This window comes from Heterocephalus glaber, unplaced genomic scaffold (genome assembly GCF_053883595.1).
Source record: "Heterocephalus glaber isolate CG9 unplaced genomic scaffold, H.glaber_assembly_v1.0 deba00001600, whole genome shotgun sequence".
In the NCBI taxonomy this organism is placed as follows: domain Eukaryota; kingdom Metazoa; phylum Chordata; class Mammalia; order Rodentia; family Bathyergidae; genus Heterocephalus; species Heterocephalus glaber.
The window spans coordinates 41,602,803-41,623,568 of NW_028258372.1; the positions used below are offsets into that span (position 1 = coordinate 41,602,803).

Below are 20,766 nucleotides of genomic sequence, written 5' to 3' on the forward strand. Positions count from 1 at the left end.
TGAATAAGTACTGAATTGGCAAAAACAAGGGAGGGCGAGGGGAGGAGGGTGAACCTTAGGAGGAGCAGCAAAAAAGCCTGAATAATCCCTGCACTGTTTCTAACACTGACAATGGAGCCAGAGCTCCAGGAAACGGCTCACATCCATGGGAGGGAGGTGAGGGATAGGCGGCTCAGGGGCACAGGGCTTTACGGGGAGAGGGCAAAGGAACCCACTGCTCTCAAACCCGGGAGGGCACGGGAGGAGAGAAGAGGGGAGCCTCTCAAGTCCCAGTTCCCTCTGTGACCCCAACTTCCTTGTGATCCACAAAGCACAGCTCCTGGCCTCGAGCCACAGCAATGCTGCTTTCCAATGCCCCCACCTGGCACCGACTGCGCAGTCAAGTATGCTCAGCGCTGGAGTCCAGAGCAAAAAGACAGGGCTCTGCTAGCCCCGATGGAGGCTGCTGTGTCTCTCCGTGTCCCCCGAGCCCAGGGCACAGCCCCCAGGGCAGTCTCCCCCTTCCCCTCCTGCCTTGGGCCACCCTCTTCCCCTTGATTGGCCTGAAGCAGGACACGATGCCAGGGCCAGGGCTCTGCTGTCATGAGTTCCCTTCCCTTGGGAGCTCAGCCCATAGGATGTGCCAGGAAATGTTCCCACAGATTAGTGCCTCCTGGGGTGGGACAGCAGCAGCAGGTGGCAGGAACAGGCCAGGGGAGGGAGCAAAGCCCAGGCAGCCCTTGGGAGGAGCCCAAGGACAGAGGCTTTCTTTTCCAGGCCCCAGGCTTCAGAGTGAGGAGGTCTGGGGTTTCCCGAGGTCCCTGCTCAGGCCGGCCCCTCAACCTCACCAGCTGGTGCTGCTTAGGTCCCTTTACCGACCAACTGTGGCGGCAATTGCACTAGCTTCAGCTTCAGTGAGTCCTGCTTCAGATGTGTTTTAACTGTTAGAGCAGGGAGAGGGAGGCAGGGGCAGGTGAGGAGAGATAAAGACCCAGCTCGTGAGTTCCAGAAGAGACAGGCTGAGCCAGGTGAGGTGGTGTGTACCTCTAATCCTAGCACTGAGAGAGGCAGAGGCTGAAGGGTTGCAAGTTCAAGTTCCAACTGGGCGACTTAGTGAGACCCTGTCGCAAAGTGAACAAATGAAAATGGCTGAGGAGGTAGTTCAGTGTGAGGGCCCCGGGAGAGAGGACGGGGCGCGGAGAAAGTTCTGGCAAGAAGCAACATACAAACCTTGAAAAGGGCACTAAAGCCCCTAAATGAACACTTTTATCAGCAAAAACCTGGTTGAGCTTTTTAAACACTGCATTTGTTGTCAGGCTCAAAGGGTGGCGCAGTTGAATAATTAGCGTAAGACAGATGGCATCTTTCTAAGTGGAGGAACAAGAAGGCAGTGAGTGCCAGTCAGTGGAAGGATGCAGACAGTGGGAGGAAGGGCAGGGAGAAGCCAGAGTTCCGCTGTCTTCCCTTTCTCCAGGCCTTGCTTTTGGATGCGCTTAGGGGTGACCTAGGCAGGCCAGCAATATAGCAAAATGTGGCTTTGGTCAAAACCATGATCGGCACTGGCTTTCCCTTGGGGGTTCGGCACCCTCACCCAGCTTGGCCCTCGACCTCACAGATCATGCAGGTGAGGGGGGTCTGGCATCCCCTCCAATTCCGTGTCAGCATTCTGGATGAACTCAAAGATGAATTTCACCTGGGTCTCGTAGTCTCGGATTGAGATCTTCTCATTGACTCCGTGAATGCTGAACCAGAGAGAGATGGTGAGGGCAGCGGAGGACGGCCAAGAGCTACAACCCGGGTGTCTGCCAAGTGCATGCCCTGCCCTCTCCCGGTCTCCTGGCCTCTGATCCTCCAGGGTGGGAAAGGGCAAAATGGGAGAAGCCATTTTTGAGACTTCACATGACATGATGGCCTCTCAGGGTCCTGAGTTGGTGCTCATGGCAAAGAACAGTGAGGAAGAAGAATACACTCCAGTGGGGTTCGAAATCTGCTCTGAAGTCCTCTGGAAGAACGATCTCCTAATTCTCTCTCTCTTAGGACAGAGCCCCCAGCCAGACTTTTCTCCAAGCCAGTTGCCCGTGCCTCAGGTTCCCAAGGGTAAGGGGTGGGGCAGGCAACTGCCTGGGGCCCTGTTCTGCCCTCTCCTCAACCTAGGGCCTCGCTGCTACTGATCTCATGCCCACCAACCTGCCTTTCCAAAACACAGTGAATCAAACACGACAATCAAACTACACTTGTAACCTCAAAGATGATAGGAAATAGAGGAGCTACTTGCCTCTCTGTCCAATGTGAAAAATAAAAACAAAATCATTAAAGTTATCCTTAAGCTCATATCTAAATATTTTCTTTCTCTTGTACCACTGACCTATCATGGGGAAATCAGGTCTGGATATGATAAATAGTAGAGAGGATAATGGAAATTATCTTCCCATACCCAACATTCCAATTTGCTGATGAATGCACAAGATAGTAAACCACACGCAGCCCCTAAAATTGGTGCTCACGTCTGGGATTTCCATAGTGTTTCAGAGAAGTCAATGCACATGGCTACTTCTGACCTTGTGTGCATGCATTTCAGAGAGTGCTGAGGGGTTTTCTTTGGTACAGAGGGGTCTGGGGGTAAGCACTCTCCCATAGGCAGGAGGAGCTCCCAAGGTCCTTATTCCACCAGGTTTTCACCAATCCTGATTATGTCCATCCTTGTAAAAGGCAGGCAGTTTTCATAAATTCTGGGGAATGACAAGCCTCTAGCCATGAGGGCACCTGGCTTCTACAATGTCACCACTTTGGACTGCCAGCCCCTGGCTTTCTTTCTCCCGTTCTGTGGACTGTTGGGATGGGAAGACACAGGTCACATGTGTCTCCTGACCCCCTCTGCTCAGAGCTGGTCCACTCACCTGCTGAAGTCCTCAGGCTGCAGAGAGACAGGATTGAACAGATAGATGCCATTGGTGAGGTTTGCGTAGTGTCTGCTGTCTGTATTGCCAATACAAGTTCCTAGAGAGGGAAGATGAAAAGGGGTTCTTATGAGCAACCAAGCCAAGGAAGAGTCAGGAGGCGGGGTGGCTGGAAGATTAGGACCCCTGGGTCATTATAGGGCAATGCCTGCCCCTTCTTGGGAGCCTATGACTATGACATTTTTGACCTTTGAGCTGCCCTTCCTTAAAATCTTACAAAAACTTAATTTCAGATAGGAACATAGACTCTTCTGCCAAGGGCAATGGTGATGTATTCCTGGAATGATTCAAACCTAAGTGTCCTCTCTTCATGATGACCAAGGAGGACAATACCTTCCTTTCATCCCCATCACCATGGCCATTTGCTATTTTAGAAACCAGAAGTCTAGATACAACTCTTTTATCACCTGAACTTTATTCACTATCTCCTTTGGTCAGAAATAAACACTGTCTAGGTGCAGGCCTCTGCAAGTGGAACACAACTTCCTGTTATTCTCATCTTCTGAGGGGCGATTTCATTCTAGACTCAAACTGCAGGTCTGGAAAGTCCCAAGATCCTCTCTTTCTGGTCTTCTACTCTCTCTCAGTCAGAACAGGTCACCCAGGTGGGGCCGGGATTTGTCCCTGTTAAGTGTGTTCTTTGGGAAAAGATACCACAGAGCAGCAAGACAACTGCCACAGAATGATCTGAGGTGATAATTTGTGTTTTATTTTTCTCTGCTGGTTTCAAATGAGTAGCCAGGCCCTTTACAATTACGTGGTTTGAATTTCTGTCAGTTGACTTCTTTTTTCCTGTCACAGCCCAACCCTAGTGATAAAGATTATGGCAAGTGCCCCAGAAGGGAGACAGTAAGGGACAAAGTCTTTGAGGGCCAGGGGAAGAGGGTCTGGGACTGTGAGAGCCAGGGCTCCCATGATTAAATCCAGATAGGACACAGGCCTTCACATTAGAACATCTCTTTCCTACTCCATGGACCAGAGCTTCTCAATCCATGTCAGCCATCACTTGCGTCAGAATCCCCTGTTGATATCTGTCCAAGGTAGATTCCAGGTCCCATCCACATGTGGCTGACTCGAATCTTTCCAGGTCTGCATTTTAAGAAGCTCCCCAGGCAATCCTTGCCCACTCTTGGTTGGACAATCATATCATAGGTAGATTTGGACAGCATGATAAAGACTGGAGTCCAGGCCCAGAGAGGAGCTGCTGGAATTGGACTGGGCTAGCAAGGTTGATAGGGTTAATGTGAACGTTACGGGCCAGGACACTCTTCTGGGTTGATGCTTCTGAGCCCTGCTGCTGAGCTGTCATCCTAGAGAATCAGAACCAGAACCTGGGTGTGGGGAGGAGCTCAGCTCCCTCTGTGGCTCCTCCAGAGGAGAGGGGATTCTAAGCCAATCCTCCTCTCTAGGCCAGGGGGTGCAGGACCTTCCTGGCCTACGTTAAGCAAGGACCCAGGCTTGACTGACTTAATTTATTGTTTCTGTTCCTTTCCTGTTTGTCTTCTCACTTCTACCCTGAGGGGAAAATACAGTTCTAGTCCCATCAGCAGAGGAAGCAGCCAGCTGTTTCCAGGATGAACAGCTGGGGTGGGTGTGGGGCAGTGGACACTGGATAGGAAACGGTTCCAGCCCCACTCCCTCTAACCACAGCCGATGAAGTCATTACCTGGGACAACAACATTGACTTCCGGGAAGACGGACTGTATGGTCTGGCGGAGCAGCTGGTAGCCCAAGGCCTGGTCATCAGAGGGACTGATGGGAAGAGGGTCAAAGGCTCTTAGCACCTGGAACTGCACTCGGTCATCAGCCACAATGTTCTTGGCGAGTTCTAGGACCTTCAGGGTGGAAACAAAGGGGGTTGGATTTCATATCAAGCTGGTATCCAACTGCCACACGAATTCAAATGGTCCCTAAAGAAGGAAAAGCTTGAGACATTTCTAGGTAAATGGATGCACCTTGAAACCATACTCATAAGTGAAATAAATTGGACATCCATTTAAAATATTGCCTTGTTTCTCTGGTGTGAGAAACTGAAAGGGTCAATAAGGATCAAAATGTATAATAAATATTGGGAAATGGGAAGAAAATGTTCAAACAGGAAGGGGAACTAGGGAGGGACGAGGGAGAAAGGAAGGAAGAGAAAAGGGAAAAAAGAATAGAAGGAAAAAATAGAAACAAAGTTTTTTTTTGTAAATAAGGAGAGGAAGAGGGGTCAAAGGGAGGGGAGGGGAATGGGGAAAAAGAAAAAACAAGATACATCATGTACAGGTGCAAATTCCCTACAGTGAATGTGATTATGATGTATATCTAAAATATATCTATAAAAATTTTTAAAAATGGTCCCCGTTTCTCTCCAGCAAGGCAGAGCCTTGGGGTTTACAGAAAGGACCTCAATTTCAGCTGACCTTGAAGTAAGAGCTGAGCCTTTCTGGAAGCAATCTACAGCACAGCAGATTTAGGCTAAGTGTGTGGGGAGCTTGTCTTACAGCCCCGAGTGTGTGTGGGGGAACTGGACAATCAGGAAATTGTGTGTCTTTCTCCTGGGGCTGAGGGTCATGTGCTGGTTGAAGGTGTCAAAGAGCCGATAGACTGGAGTCTGAATCATCTCGTGGCAATGGGCTGATCCTGCTTCAACCCGAGTCTCGGACAGGTGGCGAAAGGACCAGACCCTCTTCTTTCCCTCTCTGGGCATGCCTGCTTCCTGTTTGCAACCAACTCTACTGGAGGCAGGAAGATGAGCTCAGCACGGACAAAATGTCAGAGCTGAGATACTGGTATTCAAGTTTTCTCTCTTTGCCTCCTTTCCTCAGGAAGGAACCCGAGGAAACTACTAGAAAATTCAGCCTGAAAGGACTATAGAGGGAATCTGGCAAAATCCCTGAGCCCAGAAGGATGCAGATGAGACCCTGAGCAGTAGGTCACATGTAGAAATGGACCCAAACCCATGCAGCTACCCAAAGGAAGGCTCAGCACTGGCCTGAACCTATGACTGGGAGTTGCTTGAAAATGTTCGGAGATTACTGATCATTTTAAAGGGGGATGTCCTATTGTTGGGGATCATCTGAATGGGGGGCATCACCTCAAGAACACCCTCTTTTAGCTTGCTAGGATCTGAGTCTGGAGTAGAAGCGAGGGTTTCCACTTCTGGCTTAGAAATTACCATGAGTCAAATGGTGATTTCCATTTCCCTATTGTTGGGTGGGCGAGAGGGACACAGAGCTTATTTTCACTTAGAGCTGTTTCATTCTAGCACTTATGGCCCAAACATTCCATTCTAACATAAGAATCAATATAGTCTTTTCTTTTCCCTTTGCAGTGCTGGAGATTGAACATGCCAGGTCTTGAACATGCTAGGCAAGCACTCTATCACTGAGAGACCCTTTCTAAATTTATTTTGAGATAAGGTCTTCTGAAGTTGCCCAGGCTGGCCTTGAACTTGTGATCCTTCTGCCTCAGCCTCCATGCCTGAGCAATGTATGGTCCTGAAACATCCTTCACCCACTGAAAGGTTCCTGAAGTCATCTCCTGTGAGGTTGGATTGGACTATACACACTGTCCCCTGCCCTGAACCATTTAGAGGTTCCTGTTTCCAGAAATCAAAGAAGGTAGAGAGACTGTTCCTTCAGTAAGAGGCCAGGTTTCCCACTAGCCAAAGGACACTTCCGTGTTCCCAGTGTCAAGCACATGAAAGGCCTGCAATAAAGGATGTATACTTAGACATAAAAGATGGGAACTGACACAGATGACAATAGGAGCTGTCTTAGTAACTAACTTGCCAGGGTCAACCAGATAATGCTGCTGACTGGGCATTCCGCTGTGAGGGGAAGGATCCTTCACAGACTTCAAGTGAGAAGGAGGCCTTTGGGGAGTGAATTCCGAGCCCAAGTTTGAAGGAAGGCTATGAAACTGATGGGGAGGAGGCCACAGACATTCTGGGCACGGAGAGGGGCATGATGGACGGTCAGTCACTCAGAGCTGTGTGACCATGGCAAGCTCCTGGACCTCTCTGTGCCTCAGCTTGCTCTTCTGTTAGCATGTGGTGAGATTCTGTTGGGTGTTTATGTGTGTCGAGTACCATGCTAGCTCCTGAGGAGTACAGTACATGCAATATGAACAAACTCAAGTGGGCTGTTGTGTGTTACAGAAAGCCATGTCTCAGCTCAGTACAAGGAAGACGCTGAAAACCAAGTTGCTGAAAAATGGGATGGCATATTTTAAATAACAGCCTGTCTCAGTCTTCCAGTGAGCAGCTGCACAGCAAGGTGGAATCTCGATTGCTAACTCTAAAGCCCTGACCAGTTTTTATGTATTTATTATCTTTACCTTCAACAAATCTGCCATTCACATGAAAGAATAGCGCTATACGTAAAACAGCTGTGGGACAAGACAACGTTGTGAGAATGTTCTAGAAGGACTGCAGATAGAGAGGTGAAAAGTCAACGTGCTCTAAACTTTGAGGTCTCCCTCATCATTGGTGAGTCCCTCTGCCTACGCCCAGCCTTGTATCTCTGCTTATTGCTCAGGGGAGGTCCCTCTATTCTAAACAAACATCAGCTAGTTTATTGAGTGCTTGCAATGTGCCAGGCCCTGGCCTAACCACCTACATCACTGACTCCAGTAATGGTGACAGCCATCCTAGGAAGTAGATGCTACTGTTATCCACACGCTGAAGAGAGGGCATGCGGACTGCTCCCCCATTGAGCTCTTGCTGCCTGGATGCATTCTCAGCTCTGGTTCCTCCCCTGGTCTCAATGGAAATACCTCTGAGGGAGTGTGTCCCTACCACTGCACTCCACAGTTCACTTCCCCACTGCCACCTGATGATCACTCTGGACATAGCATCTGCTATTTTCTTCATGGTACTTCCCACTTAAAAATCCCCTTGTTTGGGGCCGGGGATTTAGCTCAGCGGCACTGTGCCTGCCTCACAAGGCAAGGTCCTGAGTTCCATCCCCAGTACCAAAACCAAAACAAAACCAAACCAAAATCCCCGTGTCCTTTTATCCGGCCACTTGCTCATTGCTGTCTCTTCCCCCTAACGCACAATTGCCGTTAGAATGGAAATCTTGTTTCTCGTGTTCACTGCTATCTCAAGTGCTTAGAGGAATGTCTGGTCCACAGTAACCTCAGTACACTCTTGGTGACTGAATGCATGAAGGAAAGAATCTTCTCTGTGACACTCTGCTCAAGCCCTGTGAGGGATGAAACTACACTGCTGCCCAGAACGACACATTCTAGAATGCTCCCTCAAGTGGAGGCTCCCCAAAACCTTGCCCAGTGGCCATTTCTGCTCCTCAGGCCTATTCAGAATGAACCTTCCTTTCCACATGGTAGCCTGTTGAACTTCTGAAGAGTCTTGTTTCTTAGAGGAAGGTGCTGGAGTCTACCTACATCTGGGACATGGGAGAGACCAGGTGAAGATGGAGTGGACTCTGGGGACTGCCTGTCTTTCCCCCCCAGATCCATCATGAGACTCTGTGCATGGAACCCTCAGGGCATGGCCCTGGAAAATGGAACATGGTACGGGAGAGGGAAATGACCAGGACCAACGGGCCCTGTGAGCTTTCTGACTGATGGAAGCTTTCCATTCCTCACTGGTGCAGGTGGGCAGCATGGACCTAGGAATTCAGGGGTCGGGAAGAGAGGGGGAAAAGTACCAGGACTGGGGAGATGAAAGTCCTGGCTGGGTGGAAAACAACCCTTGGGAAGGGCATGGAATTGGAACGAGGCTGGAAAAAAACTGGTGGAAAGAAGCTCAATGAGGGAATTCAGTGATTTCCTGGCCTCATGGTCCCCCAGCGGGGGGACAAAGGTTGGCATTTGATGAAAAGCATGCCCTAGTACTTCACGCTGGTTCTAATTCCTCCCTTCCCCTAGTGCTGGGTGGCTTTAGGCAGGCTATAAATCTACTTCCCATCTGCAGTGAGGAATGTGCCTCCCAGATGAAATCCTTCACAGGAAGAACTTAGGAGAAAGGACCCCAGGAGTGCAAGTGTAGTTGACCCTCCATGATCTGTGCCAGAGACCTGCCTCTCAGCCTGTGTATTCTGGAATATTTGATTCATCTGATAACTTGTTGGGTTGCTATTTGGTTAAATTGGGAAGATTCAGGTTAACTTTTTGAATTCTTTTCTAGCTCAACTTGATGTTTGAATAAGCTGGCATTTCCTCTAGATATTAAGCAGTTAGTGTAACTTCTGCTCACCCTTGAGGTTTTAGCTTAAATGTCCCAGTCTCAGGGCACCCTTGCCTGGCCCCAGAAGAGATCTCATTCCTTCTTATATTTTCTCAAAGTGCCAGGTTCCTTTCCATCATGACACCCATTATTGACTTTGCAGGTTCCAATTATGTCAATAACACTCCACCTTGTACATCTACTTCATGTCTCCCTCCAGGTTGGAGGTATTTAAAATCACCTATTAGTTTCTATGATATACTTCTCAAACTGTTAAGCCATTGTATTTCTCTTTGAACTTGTTCTTCTTCTGAAATTCTAAGTCTTGGTCATAGGCACTGGTTTTTGGTCAATGACTGCACTTGGGTTGGAATCTTACAGCCATCCTGCCTTTCCCTCCCTGCACATCTACACACCACCCCATCCTGTTGAACCTCTCTCTTGCAGGTGAGTTCCCGGTCTTCACCCCATGACCACAGCCTCGGTTCAGACCTCCAATGCACTGCCTGAGCTGCTACAATAGCTTCCTGTCTCCTTCTACCGCAGCACTTCCTCTGCAGTACCACCAACGTCATCTAACAGTAAACCTGAGCCTATCCTGACACTGTTGGAAAAACTCTGAGAGTTCTTTCCTGCCCTCAGTGTGGACTAGATTTTGATCCCCAAGCTACAACTCTATCTCCTATAAGTTTTCATCTCCCATTACTTCTCCCCAATTTCTCTTCTTTAGCCACATGAATATACTATTTCTGTGAAGTCTTGATCCTTTAACACCTAACTCACATTTCTAGGGGTCAGAAAAGATTTTGGAGGGGCCCCTCCAAGGTAGCGTCAGCTCTCTCTGTAGTGGTCGTATGGTGATTTGCCCATCCCTGGTTGTTGTAATTGTCATGTAGACCACAGACTCAGAAGCTAGCGTGCTGGATGCATAATTGTCGAATATGCTGTTTAACTGCTCTGTTGCTCTATGCCTCAGCTTTTACTGGCTGAGAGAATAAAGCAGTGCCCACCGCATAGGGTGGTTATAGAGACTAAATGAATGTCTGTGAATGAATGTGTGTGCATCTAGCCTTGGTGCCAAACATGCAGCAGGTGCACTATATTTACTACTATTGATATCATTTATTAGTCTTTGCCTCCCACTTTGCACCCCAGACACCAAATTCCTCCAAACCAGACACCTTATCCTAGCCATGTAGCCAAAGGATGCTTTTGAAAAATGTACATTGAACAAAAAAACCCCAAACTGGCCCAGCCCTAGGATTGTCGTTAAACCGAGGTCCTTAGGGCTTCGATTTCTCAGGTTTAGCCCATTTTCTGGAATATATGGGACGTACCTCACGGACTGTCTGTGAAGGGTGAATCCGGAAGTTGATTATGGCCCGGGCCACCGGTGGGATGACATTTACCTAGGGAGGGAACCAGAAAGCCTGGCCTGAGCCAACCTCAAGTCTCCCACAGTTGGTCCCTGCCCAGGAAATACCATTCACCAGCGGCAGTAGGAGCAGAGGGGCCCGGGCTTACTACTTCTGCCCTTGTCTTTGCTGGGCCCTTGGCATGTGGTTATATTCAGGGCTGGGGGCTGCTGCATCATGCTAGGTGGTCATGCTTCTTGGTCCCAGAGGTGGTCACGGAGTTGCTCAGAGAGAACAGCTTTCTCGGAGACAGTGCAGACACCTGTGTCTGGCGCTGCACTGTACTCTGGGAGCCTTCTGTGTGCACTTTCTCAGGACAACCCGAACATTTCTGTTAACCAGAGTGCTAACCCGCGTGAGGGCATGCAGAGCTTCCTGGGTCCCTCATAGCATGCTTCATCCCCAGGGGACGATGGTGGTGGTGGTGGATTCTCAGGTTCATTTGCAAAATCTGACTCTTTTTCTTTTTTCTTTTGGTACTGGGGATCAAACTCAGGACCTTGCACTTACCAGGCTGGCACGGCACTGCTGAGCTATATCCTGGGCTCCCAGAATGTGCCTCTTCTTTACCTGACCAGGAAGAACCCAGGACCAACTGCAGAACACAGTCGGCTATGGATAGATTTTTCCTTGGATGCTGGGAGGGAGCAGCCTTCACAGCTGCATGTCTTTCTTTGAACCGGTTTGGTACAAAAAACCCCCAGACTGGGGCCTGGAGAACTGGGCTGTTGCAAACTACCTGTGTGATTTTGAGTAACTGCAAGCATCCCCTCTGTGCCTGTTTCCTCACTGGCAAGCGGGCAATAACAATCATGCAGGTCTACAGAGGATCAAATGATGTTAACACACGTGGCACAGCTTGGTCACATTCCACCCGCACACACAGTCACTTATGCTGGGATTAATTTGGAGGCATCATTCACACTAGCGCAGGCTCCAGACTGCCAGGCCACCTCAGAGTCACGTTGTTGTTTTGCAGTGCTGGGGATTGAACCAAGGGCTTCTATCATGGAGCCATAGCCAGCCCTTTTTTGTTTGTTTGTTTTGTTTTTGAAACAAGGTTCCGCTATGTAGTCCAGGCTGGCTTTGAACTCACTACTATGCAGCCCATGTTGGCTTTAAACTTGCAGTGATCCTGCTGCCTCAGCCTCCAAAGCAGCTAGGATTACAGGTGTGTGCTAACACAACCAGCTTCTACAGGTCACGTTGTGCTTTAAGGGAACGGTGCCCTCTCAAACTTCGGTGGTGGCACTGCTGGTTACATGACTGATCGAATTCCCTGCAGGATTTCAGAAAGGCTAGGCTTGGTCCTTTACGGAGAGATGCCCCATAGTGGCCAATCCACAAAGCAGACTAATTCACCGAAAAGTAATTCTTAGAACAAAAATTTATCAAAGTATTGATTTACCTGAAATTTAATTCTAGAAAAGTAAATCTCATATAGAAATTAAGTTTGTTAAGGCCACCTGATATTTAGTAGATTTTGGGAAATAATAACATGAGTTTTAAGTGCGATATATATATATATTTTTTTCCTTAATTTTATAAATGGCAAGTGGGTTCCCCTCCATATTTATTTATTTGTTTATTTTTGGTTTTTTGAGACAGGGTTTCTTTTTTTTTTGGTACCGGGGATCGAACTCAGGACCTTGCGCTTGCAGGGCAGGCAGCAGCACCACTGAGCTAAATCCCTGGCCCGAGACGGGTTTCACTATGTGCTTCAGGCTAGCCTTGAATTCACTGTGTAGCCCAAGTTGGCCTCAAACTTGAGGGAATCCTGCCTCAGCCTCCCAAGTGCTGGGATCACAAGTGTGTACCACCATGCCAGGCCAGTTTCCCTTTTACAATTTAGGATTAACACTGGGTAAAATACATTAATTACTCACTAGCAGGGTAAGTGGATAAATCTTTTAAAACATGAGGATCTTTTTTTTTTTTGATACTGGGGATTGAACTTGGGACTTTGTCCTTGCAAGGCAGGCAACGGAAGCTCTGAGCTAAATCCTGGCCCTAAAATGTGAGCATCTTTAAAAAGACTCTTGGTGGTAGGAAAACTTTAGCCTGCAGGACTGAAGTGTTAGGGAAATATAAAACATGTGCAGCTACAGCTGAGTACAGGTCACAGAGCCAACTCCCAGATGAGGCTTCTTCGCACTAGCACAATGGTTGCTTCTGGGGGAGCTAAGACCCAAGGAATCGGAGAGGGTCACAGATGCCTCCCAGTAAAATAGGCACATGCAGAATGTGCCTTAGAGTCGGCAGGTCTTAGCTACAGCCCTGCTCTAGGCCACTACCTGATGAAAGACACAGGCCCGCACAGCACTGTTCCTTCCTATTGTTCAACCTGGGGCCAGAGGAGGATGACGCAGCCACAGGACAGAGGGGATAGGCAGTAGAGTGGGCAGCGAAGATCAGGGCAGAACCGGGTGACGTTACCTTGACCCCCGCGTGGAACATGGTGGGTGCCATAGTGGTCCTGACCAGTGCGTTGGTTATGGGATTTTTCTCCAAGAACCTAAAGCACAAGGACTAAAGTCAGACGTGAGGAAGGACTGTCCAAGGGGAGGAAGAAAGGGCTGGAAGTTCGCCCACTTTCCCGAAGCACCCTATGTGTGAATTAGATTCGCTGTCTGTGCAGGGTGAGAGATGATTCCGCAGGCCCAGGCAGGTCAAGGAAGGGAGACTGGGGCGGGCAGGCTTGGGGCAAGGGACGTCGGGGAAGGAAAGATAATACTCTACCTGTTTATGATGGGCCGAAACAGCCACAGGTTGCTCAAGACTATATTGGTAGGGAAGGGAAACTGAAAGGGAAAGAAGGTCAGCAGGATCAGTGGGGACAGTGCCATGCGGCCCTCACTCCTGGGGCCCAGGTCTCTACTGCCTTGGGGTCCTCACTGAGTTCAGCTGGCTCCACCCTTGCTAGAGGGCAAGGCACTTTTTCCCTGGCTGGGCTTACTGAATTGCCCACCAGCCTCAAAGATGAGTGGGAACCAGCTCTCAAAGGGGACCAGGCTACGTTAGGCCTCAGGGTCTCAGCTAAGCACCAGCAGCCCCAAGGAACAAGCCAAGTCCTCCCAACATGGCTGAGCCACTGGCTGTGAACGGTGAGACGTTGCAGAGCTTGGGGTAGCTCTCTAATTGCATTCTCCACCACCCTCTTGTTCCTCCTCCACAGTGGGTGAGGAGCATGTGCTGCTCCTTCCCACACCTCGCTTGCCAGTTGCTGCAACATCGTCTTCAACTGCCCGGTTCCAAACATGCTTGGCATTGGGGTCTGCTCCAGTCTGGAAGAGAAACAGAGTTCTCAAGACTTGCAAGCTTCGACCAGCCTGGCAGGAGCTCTGCCACTGACCTGTGCGTGCCCTCCAGCAACTCAACCAGCAAGCTCTCAAAGCAGCAGCAGGACGATCCCTACTCTACCAGAGGAGAGTCCCTGTCCAGCAAGTCCAAGTTAGGGTTCTCCTTCCACTCCTCTCTGACATTCCAACACCAAATACCTCCAATGCTGCAGCCAAGCTGTCAGTCTCCTCTGCCAACTCTGAGCGCCCTGACCACCAGGGCTGTTTCGTCCCTCATATGCCTATCCCTTGGCACGCTGCCTTGACCGTGGTAGCTATTCATTCAGTATTTGAATGAATACAGTGTTCCTTCCCACTTTGCTAAGAAAACCAAGACACAGGTGAATGCTGCTATTACCACGCTGTTCTCACCCGACAGCCAATAGCCCTGGTTTATCTTTGTCCAACTGCCAGGGCAAAAGAATAATTTAATGGACAGTTTAGCTATTGACAACTTGTGATTTTTAACTGATTAGCTGGACTCTGGGTTACTCATCCACCTGACCTAGCTTGGTCTCCGGCCCTGCAAGCTGTAAGGACGCATTGATCCGCCCTCTTCTGGCCCCAGCCCTTGCCTGGTGTGGGTAGTTCTGTCCCTCTGTGGGCTTGCACCATGGCCTCCCAGCCCAGTTCAGGGCACCGACCATCACTTCCTCAAACTCAAAGGGGAAGTGTCAGGCCTCCTGTCCTGAGCCTGGCACAGGAGTCACTTACCGGCTAATGGCAGCTGACAGGATGCCAATGCTTGTCTCCTTCGGAGGAGCTGAAGAGTGGCTTGGAGTCATATTTACCTGAAGCATGAGGTCCATTGCACCCTTCTCTGTGACGGAAATCCTGTCAAAGGGGATCAGCGATGGCCCTCCTGACCTCTCTCCACCCCAAATTATCCCGCAGACCCACAAGCCCATCTGCATGGTGCTCAGGTGGCCTAGGGGGTCGGCTTCATGCTACCTTAAAATAATCTACACTAGAGGAAGAAGGGAAGTGGAAGGTGAGGGTGACTAGGGCAGTAGGGGTGGAGTGGACTGGCCTCAGCATGGCTCACAGACACCTCAGGTCGGGTGGGGAGACTCCTTTCCAGGTGGGGCAGGGATGCTTTACTCACATGGCAAAGGACTTTTTGAGGCTGGGAAGGAAACCATTCAAGATGAAGCTGCCCTCATCCACAATGAAAGCCAGCTGGACGCCCCTGGCCTGTAGCAGTGCCGAGATTTTCTGAGCCCCATTTGTCCCTGATACCTGCAGACATTGAACCCAGAGCCACAGTCCTTCTCAGCCAGAAAGACCCCCAGAGGTAGCTGATGGAGATGCATTCAGCTTAGACAGGGGCCCCCAAGTCTTCCTTCTAGTTTCCTTTCTGGGGGGCAGGCCTGAGACAGTCCTGCCTCCCAGCTTCCTGGAATGTCACAGCTGGGAGAGTCCAGCTCCCTTCATTTCACAAATGGAGAAACTGGGCCGGGGATGCAGCTTAGTGCTGCAGCACCTGCTGGACAAGCACACAGCCCTGAGTTTGATTCCCGGTATTCCTGCTACTACTAAAAAGAAAGAAGAGGAAGAAACTGGGACCCAGAGAGTAAAGTGACTTGTCCAGGGTCAAAACAACTAGCTGTATTGGAAATAAGTCTCCCTGTTCAGTTACCTATCACCCCACTTCTTCTAAGGGGACAGGTGATAGACGACCTGCCTGCTTCAGATATTACCAGGGAGTCTGATAAAAATTCAGGTTTTTGTCACAGGACCCGGTAATCTGAATTTCGGTCAGGGTCCTTACATAGTTTGGCACAGACTCCCAGGGAAGTTGGCAAACCACAACACCAGCCCGTGAAGTCCTTATAGCTGGGAGCACACTGGGGTATGGTGAAGTACCTGCACCCCACCCCAACAAGGGAACCAGAGCCAGGTACAGTGTGAGGGGCTCTACCTCTTCATCGTGACCCAGCGCAACAAAGAAGGATCTCCGTGGGATGTAGTTTCTGAACAGCAGGAGGTCCAAGGCCTGCAGGATCGCCTGGGGTTTAGAAAAACAATGGAAGAGGAGAGAGTTGGATTATCTAAGTAGGATATCAGAGACATCCAGCTGTTTCCATCAGGGCTGGTGGAGCTAGGCTCTGATAGACTCTCTTTAAAGAGAACAAATTCAAATGCTCCCAGGGGACCCAAGGTGGGGAAGTAGAATGTTGCATAAAATATTTTCCACCTGGAGAAAAGCATTTTTTTTTTTTTGGTACCGGGGAGGGGATCGAACTTGGTTCTTTGCGCTTGCACAGCAGGCGGTGAAACCAATGAGCTAAATCCCTGGCCCAAGCATACATTTATTAATGTCAGGGCTGAAAGGGTCCCTGGGGATTTTCTACTACTCCAATCCCTGCACATGTGAGAAATCAAGGTCCAGCAAAAGAAAGGAACAAACTGATGGCTGGAACCCAGGTCTCTTGGAGCCAAGATTCTTGCTACCATAACTTCCTTCCTCCCAGAAGTCAGCCAAACACACCTATCCTGGATTATCTTTAGGGCCCCGAGGTAGAAGAAAGAGCATTTCAGACCATGACGGAGTTCTTGTTGTCCAGCGTGCCCCGACCATGGATGAAGCCATCACGCTTCAGCCCGGAGAATGGTGGCACCTCCCAGCCTTCCTCAGGGGCAGGCACGACATCAAAGTGAGCCAACAGCATGTAGGGCTGCAAGCTGGGGTCTGAGCCTTGCACAGTGAATAGGTGGCTGTAGTTTCCTACAACTTCATGCTTGATAAAGCTGGCTTGGAACACTGTAGGAAAGACTAGAGGCAAAGGATAAAAGTGGGAGAGAAAACCAAGTTTAATAGCTTCCTTTGGTCTTCCTTCCATTTAGTGCTCCCTACTCTTTTTTGTTTTAACATGCATTTTCCTTTATGAAGCCTCCTGAGGCAAAATCAATCTGACTTCTGATGGGCCTGCTCAATCTCCGAATCTTCTCTTCCTCCTATTTTAATGTGCTATGATTATATAATAACAGGCAAAGACTCCGCCATTAAGAATGCTCAGTATCTCAAGATCTGGCTTTGACTGATCTATAACATATGATGACATGTAGAAATCTTTGCAGAGGAGAGGGTGTATTATATCTTGAATATAGTAGTTCCCAATATCCAAGTTACTCAGAGTCAAACATGGTCCCTATAAAAAAGATTCAAAGGTACTTTTCTACTTTGTGAAATTTCCTACTTTCTATTTTCACTTCTACTGTTTGTGTTACATGGAGTTAAAAGATTATTCTGACTGGTACAATGCCACACTCCTGAGTGCAGGTGTGTATGTTCCCCGGGTTGATTATTCAGATTATTGGTGGGCCTAATACAGGTGGCTTTAGAGACAGGAGAGAAAGAACTTATATTTTCCTCTGGGCTTTTTGGGAAGAAGTTATATGTACCTCTGGGGACACCAGAAAACAAAAAAACCGAAGAAGGTGATTTTAGCTCATCAGCCAGCGTATCTAGTTTATTTCTCACTCTTTTTAAAAATCAACTATTTGATAAAGACTTTCTGCTTGGCCTCCCAGTTTGATGGCTAGGCATTAATTCCAGATTCATCTGCCCCAGAGTGTTAGGGGTAGGGGCCACTTGTGCTCCTAGGCCAGCCTCTTCCACCTGAAAATTTCAGAGGGGCTGCTTTTTATTTATTTTAGAAGGATGCCTCCCTACTCTCCATGAAATTTTCACAAGGGGACAGGGGCTTCCAAGATTCTTTCCTTCTCTGGCTATCCTTCCTTGTTCTATGCTGCATGGTGGTAGAGATGAAGGGAGAGAGGACAGCTCAAAACTGTTCACTGCCTAGAGCAGTGGTGGTGAACCTATGGTACCTGTGTTGTTTTTCTTTTAAGACAAAAGATGTTAATGTATGAATTGTTTTTTCCAAACTAAAAGCTCAGTATTCAGGTTTAATTGCAGTGTTGGCACTTTGTGATAAATCAGTGGTTGCAGTTTGGGCATTCATCTCTAAAAGGTTCGCCATCATGGGCCTAGAGGCTTAGAAATGAGTAGGCCTCCTGAGGTGGAATGCGTGTATGGGATACAGGGGTGTGTGTGTGTGTGTTTGTGTGTGTGTGTGTGTGTGTGTGTGTGTGTGTAGACAAGGGTGGGCAGTGCATGAAGCATAGTACTACATATTTGCCCAGGTAGAAGGAATCCTTAGTTATACCTTTAATTATATCTACTGATTGACACATATTTAGGGCAAAGATTGGGAGAGTTTAATTCCAACCCAATGGCTATGTGGCTTAGTCCTTCAAAGGGCAAATCAATAGTACTACTCTGCCTCCACCAGTAACTGAGGTTCTCCCTTTCATACTTACCCACCAGGTTCAAAAGAAACCCCAAGAATTAGATTGTCCTCGGATCAGTGACAAAATACACTTCTTTATCACCTTGTACAAGGATTGTGTTTCCACTGCTATCTCTAACACCCTTTGCCCACAGTTCTCAGCTGACCTCTCTGAATGTATTCTCCAAACTCAGCCAGGGCCGTGGTGTTGGACTCCTCATGGCTAAAAGACACTGTTGGAATCTGGATGGCACCTGTCAGAGACAGAAGATTAAAGATGATACAGGTTGGGAATTCCTAACTGAAAAAAATCTGAAGTCCAAAGTGCTCTGAAATCTGAAACTGTTTGAGTGTGGACATGATACACGAAGGGTTTTGGATTTTGGGGCCTCTCAGATTTTGGATTTTCAGATTAGGGATGCTCAAATTGGTAAATCAATTCAAATATTGCAAAATCTGAAACATTTTTCTGGTCCCCTTCTGATAGGAGGTACTCAACCTGTAATACTCCCCCGGCCCCACCCAGTCCTCTGTACATAAAAAGTTGTTTTTGCATTCATTATCTTATTGCAGAAGGCAAAATAATCTTGTGGGATCATCATGTTATTTTCCCTAATTTGGAAATGAGGAAACAAGTTTAGAGTTTGAGCCCCCTAAAATCACACAGCAACAAGTAGGAGAAGTGAGATTGAAACCCAGATCTTCCTGGTTTGTTGACCCTAATACAGTTCTTAAAGGACAATAAAGTCTCAGATTGGAACGCTGGCCCTTGACCCTGAGAGGAAAGTTTCTATAAATTGTTTCCTGAGGCCTCACTGTGCCTCTGAAACCACCACTCCCTTTGATGAATCCCAAGCTTCAAGCTTCATCGGTCTTGAGGCACTCACTGTCCTGGGCTCCTGCCTCAGTGTCACTTCTGTGCCTGTGTGTGTGCACAGGTGGGCTTCTTCCCCGGGTTTCACTGACCTCAACTATGCCAGCTTTTTGGGCAAATGATGCCTGGGATTAAGCTGCGCCCAAACTCTTCAGTCCCTCAATAAACTCATTCTCCCCACCCAGATGTCTCAGTTCCTGAGTTGTCACTGGGTTCATCCCTTTAAATCCTGAAGAATTTACAGCCTGAAAGGGCTCCATTATCAAATGTAGGCACCACCTGCCAGAGAAATGCAATGAGTCATGAAAATATTTGATTAGATAGCCATCTAACAATCCAAAAAAATTCACTGGGAACACCTTGATGTCTAGGGAGCACCTCTGAAAGACAAACGGACTCTGGTATTCAGTTTTGCTAAGAATAAATAACAGCTCACCATAAAGATGGGGAATATGAGGTCCAAAAGACTAAACTGCCAACCCAGGAGCAGACCCAAGATCTGAATTCAGGTGTTTTGGACCTTGCTAAGAATTCTAAACCATGCTGCTACATACCATCCCTATTCTAGGTTCTCAAGTGACTTCTTGCTTCGGTGCAAAAGGACTCTGAGTAGTTAGCTTTAGACCATGCCCTTCTCCATCTTCCAAGCCTATCATTCCAGCACATGAGCAATCCATCTGCAACTGCAGGGTTAATTTGGCCCCTGCATCTGTCTGCACATACTTACATAGCCAGATTTCTTGATGCACCACTTAATGAAAAGGAAAACACTGGAACTAGGCCCAGTGGCCAGGACAGATCCCATTATCCCACAGGATCTAACACTCAACAGAAACTCTCCTCTTTCCTCCTGGAAAACAGGTTCAGAGGATGAATGCGTTGTTAGCCTCGTTAGGTACTTCAAATAAGAAAGGGGATGAGGAACGTTTCACATCCCAGGAACACTCCACACTCTTTCTTGGAGCTATAAGGAGCCCAGTGAGTCTAGACATTTGCTGTTGTCACCCAGGCCCCAGTCCTTGCTCCCCAAACTGGGGAAGATCACTTTACGAACCTCAACTCCCCTCCTCTGGAGACAAGACTAAGATCACTTAGTTTGATTTTAAGATACCACAGAGATTTAACAGACGTGAAGCTTCAGTAGCCCTTGTAATATCAGAGGCAAGGAAGGGGTGGAGTGGGCGGCGGCCAGGCCAAGAGGACAAAGTCGGGACTTCCAGCTGGGCAGGGAACAGGAGCCCCGGAAACCGGGTCGGGGGGAAGAAAGGTGAACCCAAGTCGGGGACTGATGCGGGGGGCCGGGACTGGGCCGGGCGAGGTGTGTGGCCGACCTCCATCTTGAGTAGAGGACCCTCTGCGCAGTCACCAGGACCGAGGGACCGGCGTGTGAACGAACAGCAGTGGGCAGAAGGGACCCAGGTTCACCTTGTAGCGCCTCTATCATAGCGATGCGCTCCCGTCTGCAGAAGTGAGAAGGGATTCGCGATGTCTCCCGTAGCTCCATGTCCCACAGGCCCTGAGACCTGGAGGCAGTGGCGACATTTAGCAGTAACACGCAAAGATACCACAGAGCCATGCTTCCCTGGAGCTCCCGCTTCGAGTTCGCCCGGGGTACTTGGACCTGAGAGCAGAAGTCACCCGTCTCGCCGGGTCACGCCTCCGGTTTCCGCTGGCCAATTATCGCTTGATTGGAGCTGCAGAACAACCAATCAGCGAAACTACCACGCCCCGGG

At 48.8% G+C, this 20,766-nt stretch overlaps 1 protein-coding gene across 1 annotated transcript; it reads right to left on the minus strand.

The window, feature by feature from the left end:
- Positions 1 to 1,210: 1,210 nt before the first annotated feature.
- Positions 1,211 to 20,738, minus strand: Pm20d1 (peptidase M20 domain containing 1). The gene is made up of 13 exons (XM_013078627.3): positions 20,459 to 20,738; positions 18,327 to 18,413; positions 16,408 to 16,640; positions 15,786 to 15,872; positions 14,970 to 15,103; positions 14,579 to 14,698; positions 13,735 to 13,810; positions 13,266 to 13,327; positions 12,963 to 13,041; positions 10,449 to 10,520; positions 4,603 to 4,771; positions 2,877 to 2,976; positions 1,211 to 1,721 (listed from the first exon to the last, which is right to left on the minus strand). Exons 1-13 carry the CDS (start codon positions 20,607 to 20,609, stop codon positions 1,589 to 1,591), a joined length of 1,503 nt encoding a protein of 500 aa, XP_012934081.1. The 5' UTR covers positions 20,610 to 20,738; the 3' UTR covers positions 1,211 to 1,588.
- Positions 20,739 to 20,766: the final 28 nt, after the last annotated feature.

Coding starts and splice junctions, on each gene's coding strand:
- Pm20d1 (XM_013078627.3), bottom strand. CDS start 20,609: ATGGCTCTGTGGTATCTTTGCGTGTTACTGCTAAATGTCGCCACTGCC. Junction 13,811..14,578: donor CTGTCAGCTGCCATTAGCCG/GTAAGTGACTCC, acceptor TTTCTCTTCCAG/ACTGGAGCAGACCCCAATGC. Junction 4,772..10,448: donor CTTCACAGACAGTCCGTGAG/GTACGTCCCATA, acceptor TCCACCCTGAAG/GTCCTAGAACTCGCCAAGAA.